The sequence below is a fragment of the Eurytemora carolleeae genome, unplaced genomic scaffold (genome assembly GCF_000591075.1).
Source record: "Eurytemora carolleeae unplaced genomic scaffold, Eaff_2.0 scaffold1223, whole genome shotgun sequence".
NCBI lineage: Eukaryota > Metazoa > Arthropoda > Copepoda > Calanoida > Temoridae > Eurytemora > Eurytemora carolleeae.
The window spans coordinates 1-8592 of NW_019397119.1; the positions used below are offsets into that span (position 1 = coordinate 1).

Consider the following 8592-nt stretch of genomic DNA (forward strand, 5'->3'; position numbering starts at 1 on the left):
AATTTGCCCCCATTTCTTTCAAATTTGTCAATCCCAAATGGGATTGAAAAGGGAATTATATTGACCCCTGCCAAGCGCTGGTAAACGGCTGGAGTAACTATGAGTACCCTGGACAATGCTGTGTTTTCTAGCTAGTTGTTCAATATTTTCTTGAATTTTTTTCCTTTGATTTTTTGAAAATTGTTATCTTTAAAAATTTATATTGAACATTTTTTGCAATTTAGTTCAATTCATTTTTTACTTGTTTTTTGTTGTAGGCAAGTTCAGTAAAGAAGCTAGAGTCTAGTGTACTAAAACTGTTCCTAGTGTACTGTATACAGAACAAGCAAACCGAGAAAATCCGGGAATTCTTCGAGAAACTGACACCAGAGTTACAGGTCTCTTAAATTGTTAAAGGATAATAGTAACTAGTCAACCATCTTGATAACATTTTAGTGTTGGGGTTTAATCCTTTTTTTCCAGAAAACAGATAATTTTCAGATGTTGGAAAAACAAATATTTTTTATCTTAGCCACTGAGTGAGTGGAAGGATTGGTTTGCTCTACCCTACTTGAAGGATCCGCATGAAAATCCGCTTTTCTCAATATACTTCTCCAGGCACTGGCAGGTAAGTCATATAGCAAATATAGAGCCCATATTAAATTACGTTGTATATTGTTAATATAGCTAAAGATAGTCCTCTTTAATTTGGGATCGATAGTTATTAGCTTGTTTGATAGCTACGCTTGTGTCCCTGTGTGGGATTTAGAGCTCTATTAATAGCCTGTTTGATAGCTACGATTGTGTCCCAGTGTTGCATTTAGAGCCTCTATTTATAGCTTGTTTGATAGCTACGCTTGTGTCCCTGTGTGGCATTTAGAGCCTTTTTTTTATAGCTTGTTTGATAGCTACGCTTGTGTCCCTGTGTGGCATTTAGAGCCTCTATTTATAGCTTGTTTGATAGCTACGCTTGTGTCTCTGTGTGGTATTTTGAGCTCGATTGAGAGCTTGTTTGATAGCTATCGAGATCGCGCCCAGTGGTAGTGGCGTTGATAGTTCACGGGATTGTAATTTGTAACAGTGTGGATCTTAATTTTAATAGCGGACAGGTTGTACCTGGATAGATACGTTTCGAGGATTTGTTGTGGAGTAGAGGTTTACTACAGTCTGATATTTTCATAGATTTTACGAAAAGAATTCGTAGATTTTTTAGTTGAGCAATTCAACATTTTTGTAACATCATGAATTACAATTTTGTTACTAAGTGAGTTTCGTTTACTGTACATGTTCAATGTTAATTTGTAAAATATACTACTTAGTACATCAAACCGAAACCTGATCACCACTTAAAATTGTATATAAACAACCTTTATCATTATCTCTAGAAAAGTTCTAAATTTCTGGTTTAAAAGTCACCTATCCTTAAACTTTAAGTTATAAAAACTAATTTAAGTTTTTTTTATGGATTTTTATCTTGTTTTAGCCAAAATCACACATGGGAACCGTTTTTTTCTGAAAAAATAAAACATGGAATTATTACTAAATATTGTTTGTTATCTAGGATACACTAATGATTAGTTTACACAATTTCTTCATCCTTTGCTTCCAGTGTATGCCACCACCTAGGTAAATATTCGTTTAGAACAGTGGTTTCATTCAACTGTGGAATACGACGACGAAATTTAACCAATCTGATGCATATTTGATATTGTTAATGTTTAAATATCAACTTATTAAGTTATATGGGTCTGTGTTCACTGCACAGTGTTTTAAGATCATATTGTGAGTTGTCTTCTCAATATTATTCCACAGATTAATGGTCTCATAAGGGTTTCAGATAGATGTAAAATTTAAACAAAATTTCACTAAGAGTCAACTGGTACTATACTCATATTTAGATTTCTGATAAAAAAGTTCGACCAAAAAGTTGGGAATTATCTTAGGTTGAGCAACGCACGCAAAATTATAAACTAATCTTAAAATTTTTAAATTACATACCCCATTCCCGGTTTTTAACATTTTCCTCAACGAAAAAAGTACAGGTATCCTTATTTTTATTTCTGGAAATAGGTAATTTACAAACTACAACTGCGGCGGTTTTTCATAATTAATTGCCAATTTATGCAGTTTAAACAAGAACGGAAATTAACGTCAGAATATAAATCTTTTCAAGATAGAAATTTTTCCGCATTGTTACTAAGGTAAAGGTTTAAAACGGTATCGGGCTAGCATCACTTGGGTTCAGGTTGACTACCCGTTTAAAGGGACTGTAAGCGTAATTTCAAGTGAGCATGCAAAGAGGACAATGCCCGATTTACAACAGCACCTTTTTAACCTTTGTGTGTTTGTTAAGTACAGAGATATGTGTGTGTAAATTTATCAAAACCGGCTTGCCTTTTATTCAGCTGCGTACAGTGTGTACAAACTGAACTCAATACAGCGCAGCAGATATCTCTGTACTTGAAACATACACAAAGGTTTAAGAGTACCGTTGTATTTCGGTCATTACCCTGTTTGCATGAAGGGTCACTTGAAATAACGATTACAGCCCCTTAAAGAATTGTATCCTCAGATTGGCGGATTATTTGAAAACAGCTGCTCGAAAAAGAAAAACTTAAGGAGCTAGGTCTGCAAACCCTTGAAACCAGACGGAGAAGATTTGATATAATCCAAACATTTAAGATTCTCAAGGGGTTTGACTGTGTGGATAGCAGTATATGGTTTGAAACTGTTGGGACTGAGCCTTCAAGACGGACAAGACAATCTGCTTATCATTTGAACCTAGTTAGAAGGCAAGCAAAGACTGAAATAAGGAGCAACTTCTTCTCAATCAGGGTTGTTGAACCCTGGAATAGATTGCCAACTGAACTGAAAGAGAGCAAGACTATTAAATCATTCAAGGATGGATTGGACACTATCATTTAAACCAAAGATGCCATACAGGACCACACTGTAGCTCCTGTTATAATCCTACCTGGATTTCTAGGAGTCAACATAGAAGTATTGAAGTAAGTAACACAGCGCAGCAAATATCTCTGTACTTGAAACATACACAAAGGTTTAAGAGTTTCGTTGTATTTCGGTCATTACCCTGTTTGCATGAAGGGTCACTTGAAATAACGATTACAGCCCCTTAAAGAATTGTATCCTCAGATTGGCGGATTATTTGAAAACAGCTGCTCGAATCAAGATGCTTAAAGATGAACAGATGAGATTGAAGCTCAAGCTAGCTCAGGTAATTCTTATCTGAAATTTTAAGTGACAAATTTCTTTAAGATTAAAGATCAGTTCAGACTTTATTTAAAAAACACTAAAATTTAAGTGTTCATTAATTAAGTATATTTTTCCAATTGCCGAAAATCTTAAATCTTTAATATTTAAACTTTTTACGGTTTTCCTTGCCTAATTTTTTCCCCTCTTCAAAAACGACTATTTGTAACTGAAATCTGAGGGATAAACTATCTTACCTAGGGGGGCAATACATAATCTAGAACTCATGTCCCATACATACATTACATTACAATAGACTTTCACCATACTCTTAAAGGTGGCCAGTTCGCCCTTTCAAAGTTTTTAAAAATATCCCATTTTTCATAATATTGAAAATTTATGCAAGTTTTAAATAGATTTTTTGGTACGATTATAATAATTTATTAAAAAGTAATTTTCTTTTAGTTATTGATTTAGGAAATTAACAACATACACAAGGAATACCAATGTTTAACAGGATTAAATTGTTAATTTCTTTCATTAATTTTTTCTCAAGAAACTCTAGGATGGCCATTTTGGGTAATAATATCTAGGTAACTACCAATACAAATATTTAAAGTGATAATCCTGGAAACAAAAGGTTTTATTGTGATTTGCTGGGTTTCTGTCACTGACTTTTGAGATTTAGATCTGCAGAAGAATCTGGGAAACGGTGTCCCTGATGCAAGAGGGTTGATAGTTCTAATCCTAAACTCTCCAGAGGAAATTCTGCGACAGTACGACCTTTGGATTGCATATTGCTGAAATAAGATATTATCTTATTAATGCAAAAATGATAACTTAAATTTTACATCACCTTTCATTTCCGATTCACAGCGGTACCCTTTGAACCATTGTTGAGAGGCCGTTGTTTGTATCTCTTAAATCATGATTGAAATGAAAGATCACTTAAAATTTCGCTTACAGTCCATTTAACTTTAAAAGAACATGTTTTTTAGGCTGGTTATGATGAGGATTTAAATCTGAGTTCAGGGAATATAAAATATTTCGAGGCTCCTCCTTCGCAGGGATTTATCAATTTAAATTTTTGTATTATCCTGGCAGACCAGTTTTATTATCCCGGCAAACCAGTTTTATTTTCCCGGCAGACCAGTTTTATTTTCCCGACAGAAAATTTTTTTATCCCGGCAGACCTGGCTGAAAATAACTGTTGAATTTTCAACTTTATCTTTTTTCTTTTTTTTCTCTTATTTATTTATATTTTTTTTGATTAACTGTATCAACATGTTTTATTTTTTCCACTTTAGTATTCACAATAAACAATTATTTACTCGAGCCTGCAATAAATTCCAAATAAGTACAACCTTTATTCAATAAATTGAGGGACCATTAACCGCAAATCCATTATCGTAAATCCATTAATCATTTAATTTTCAATCCTTACAACAATTAGGTCTTTTTTGTCCGCTAATGATCAAATCAAGTTTATTATAATTTTTCTACATTAATTTCAAATTGCTAACAACGACGCCATAAAGTTGATTTAAATACAGGGAAAGAAATAATTTTGGATAGAATTTCTTTCTGAACTTTTTTCTTACTTTTTGCACATCACTTTGCAGCAGAGTCAAGAATTTTAATGGTTCTCAAGGGTTTTGATCAGACCCTTCACCAGATCCATTTTAGTTCGTTGCAGATATCAGGATGTCCCGATCTAATATTAAACTGATCCAATTTTCGCAGATTTCTGACGATTTCTTGGCGGACTTGTTTGTCTTTACTTATTTACATTTCCGAAATATCAACCTGTAATGATGTGTTAATAAACAGAAATAACGCGAGTATTCAAGTTAATGAAAAATGTATCACTTAATTCCAATACTTTGGGACACATTGGCGGTCAGGTCAGGTTCTGATTTACAATAAAATTGCTGAATAACGCAGGAAATTATGGATGATTTCTTCTTGATTGCGCAAGAAGCTGGAAAAACTGACAATCAGGAATACATTCTAAACTTGTTAAATAATTTTTAAAATTAGAAAAAATCGATTTCTTTTGATATAAATAGGGTTACCCACAAAGGATTAGACTTCAGAGACGATTGTACGGAATATGATTAGACCGTTTTCTTGTATTCGGGGTTTCTTGCAGGCCAAAACTGACTTGTTTCTGTGCTTAATCATTTAGAATACAATCAAAACACTTAATTAAATGCAGAAACTTAAAATCAAGCTTCAAATTGTCATATTTTTAGAGCTTTGGGTCGTCTTTACAGTCTCATCCTTTGTGCGTAACCTTATACATGCAGGGTTACCCACAAAGGATGAGACTGTAAAGACGACCTAAAACTTTTAAAATATTTGACGAGCCTTGACTAGCTTATTAATTTAATTAAAGAAAATTGGTGGGTTTGCTCCTGGCCCAGGCAATCCTAACCCTCAGCACTTCCCCTTCCGGTACGCATATCAATCACGCCTGGGGTCGTCTGTTTAGTCCGCTTAAGACATGTTCTATTGGTGAACCCTGGATGTAATTGTAAGCGTACCCGGGTACAGAGTTAGCAGAACCCATAGTATTCTGTAGCCCTAGGTCAACATCCTTGACCCGCCTAAACTCGATGTTTTGTATGATCTTTTGTAAAATAATTCCAAACATGCTATCCACTTAATTTTAATACATGCACCCGGCATATTAAAACATTAATTACGCATAGCCGTCTCATTCGGTGTGGTTAACCCTGTAGTTGAAAAAATGGAAAAAATATTTCTTATTCTAGGAAATGCAAAATAATTGTTGTGTACATTAATGATTTTGACCAATGTGACTCTAGCCCACTCATTGTTGCAGTGACCCCCATAAAACTGTGGGAAATAAAGACGATATTTGACCCAATGATTTTTAGATAGTCCAAGGAACTTGAAATACGTGAATTGTGCATGTGTTTAAAAATCAATTTGCACCATAACAACATAAATTAGCAACACTGATTAAATGTCGTCGTCTGATTCCACAGTTTTCAGACTCTCAATGTAGTAATTTCAAAGCTAAAAACGCGACATACTGATCAAAAAGTTAATAATAGTATCTATATCTGCAGGTGAAATCTATTAAGAGTTTTCTGAAGACAATAACTGGAAATCGAAGGTATCTATAACTTTAAAGTAGTAACCTGTATATTTGTCTGTTTAAATCTGTCCGATCATAACTCATGAACCCCTGGACCGATTTGCCTCAAAGTTTGATTTGGGACTTTGGAGAACCATGGAAACATTTTTGGCTTGATATAAAAGTTTAATTATGAGCGGTTGCATTTTTTAAAAACTTTAGTTTTCGGCAAAGGTGGGTTCACAAGCTAGTAACATTTTTGTAACTGAAATCTAAGCAATATTTTGTCCTAATATTGTCAAAATCAGACTTCAGAGGCAAAGTTTTTACGATTAACGTTTTCACAATTTACAAAATTATCATTGTTAAACCATTATGTTTCCCTCTTCCCCCTTTCAAGAATGAATTTAAACTCAAATAAAAGGGATAGCTCCCTTTTTTATTATATCACAAAATATCCTATATTTTGAAATTTAGATTTACAAAGGCTTTCATACCACTTAAAGATGAAGAATAAGGCGGATAAAAAAAATATGGCGGATCTTTTGTATTAAATGTTTTTACGAGTAGATTTTCATCTACGACTTCTAGTTCTGTACTCTGTGCAAGAATGAGATATAATTTGACATTCTGTTTTTCTAGAACATCTTTGAGTGCTATTGCTGACTTGGTTTTTCACAAGTTTAAAATTTTAAACATTTTTTCTTCAAATTGGTAAACAAGCCTTTTTTTTATAGCACCAAGCCCCCGAGTTCCCAGCCAGTAATCAGCAGGGTCAAACCAACTAATCTCAGGTAGGTCAACCCTCAGTAGGGAGGGGATGCAGGGCCGCCATGAGCCCCGCCTTCGTATTTGCAGATTATTTAATGATATATAGGTAGGATATATAGGTCGAATATATAGTTCGGATATATAGGTCTCATATATAGATAGGATATATAGGTCGAGTATATATGTTCGGATATATAGGTCGGATATATAGTTCGGATATATAGGTCGGATTTATAGGTCGGATATGTAGGTTGGATATATAGGTTGGATATATAGGTCGGATATATAGGTCGGATATAAAGGTAGGATAGGTAGGATATATAGGTAGGATATATAGGTCGGATATTTAGGTGGGCTATTCAGGTGGGAATGGGATATACAGGTCGGATATATAGGTCGGATATTTAGGTTGGATATATGGGTCGGATATACAGGTCGGATATTTAGGTCGGATAATTTTTTTATAGCACCAAGCCCCCGAGTTCCCAGCCAGTAATCAGCAGGGTCAAACCAACTAATCTCAGGTAAGTCAACCCTCAGGAGGGAGGGGATGCAGGGCCGCTATGAGCCCCGCAAAAAATCCTTCGTATTTGCAGATTATTTAAAATGACCGGGCTATAACCCTAAACGTTAGAATAGATATTATAGAAGTAATCAATAACATTTTTTTTTAAATACATACATATATTTAATCTTTAAATAGCTATGCAGTTTTTTCTTGAATTTCCAAAAACCATTGCAGCATTTAACTATTCATATATTAAATATTTTTTCTATACATTTTAATATATTTCTTCTGCATTATATTCTAAAGAATAGGGGCCATTTTAAAAACTCATCTGTAAATCCAAGGGCTTGGAGACCATTTCACGGGGTTAATGGCGTCGCTGCACCTCCTCCCTACCGTCAGCAGACAAATTTGGAAACTATCGAAAACAACAGCAAAAGCACAAGTTGTATGAAATTTAGGTCGGATATACAGGTAGGATATATAGGTCGGATATATAGATAGGATATATAATATATAGGTAGGATATATTATAGGTGGGATATAGGTCGGATATATATATCCGACGTATATATCCGATATATCGGTTTTATGGGTCGGACATACATGTCGGATATTGTGACATAGAAACGCCTCAACACGGAAATGCCTCAAAAAAACAGAATCATAAAACTAATTTAATGTCGTCTTCTCTCAACTAAAAATCAAAAAGATAAAGGTCGGATATATAGATAGAATATATACTATATAGGTCGGATATATAGGTAGGATATATAGGTAGGATATAAAGGTCGGATATAAAGATCGGATATATAGGTCGGATTTATAGGTCGAATATAATTAAATAAGAAAAAAAGTTCCATTAGATTTGGCTAATTTGACTACGTCACTATACTTTTTGCAATTCTGAAGAAGTAGTCCGGATCAAATACTTCTTGCTCTTCGTAAATGCCGACCAGAATTTGACAAAAAGGTTTAGAAAATTTGTAGTGTGCTTGTGAATATCCCCCCCCCCCAC

The 8592-nt window shown here is 34.2% G+C and overlaps 1 protein-coding gene across 1 annotated transcript in view; it reads left to right on the forward strand.

Annotated features, from left to right (window-relative positions):
* Positions 1-237: 237 nt before the first annotated feature.
* LOC111712070 (WD repeat-containing protein 91) overlaps positions 238-8592 on the forward strand; it is a 22033-nt gene continuing 13678 nt past the window's right edge. The window contains exons 1-8 of the mRNA XM_023486580.1: positions 238-377; positions 512-607; positions 1541-1605; positions 3133-3214; positions 4188-4256; positions 5134-5190; positions 6288-6334; positions 7033-7089. Of these exons, the coding sequence (XP_023342348.1) occupies positions 1550-1605; positions 3133-3214; positions 4188-4256; positions 5134-5190; positions 6288-6334; positions 7033-7089 (368 nt within the window). The 5' untranslated portion in view covers positions 238-377; positions 512-607; positions 1541-1549. The remainder of the gene's footprint in view (positions 378-511; positions 608-1540; positions 1606-3132; positions 3215-4187; positions 4257-5133; positions 5191-6287; positions 6335-7032; positions 7090-8592) is intronic.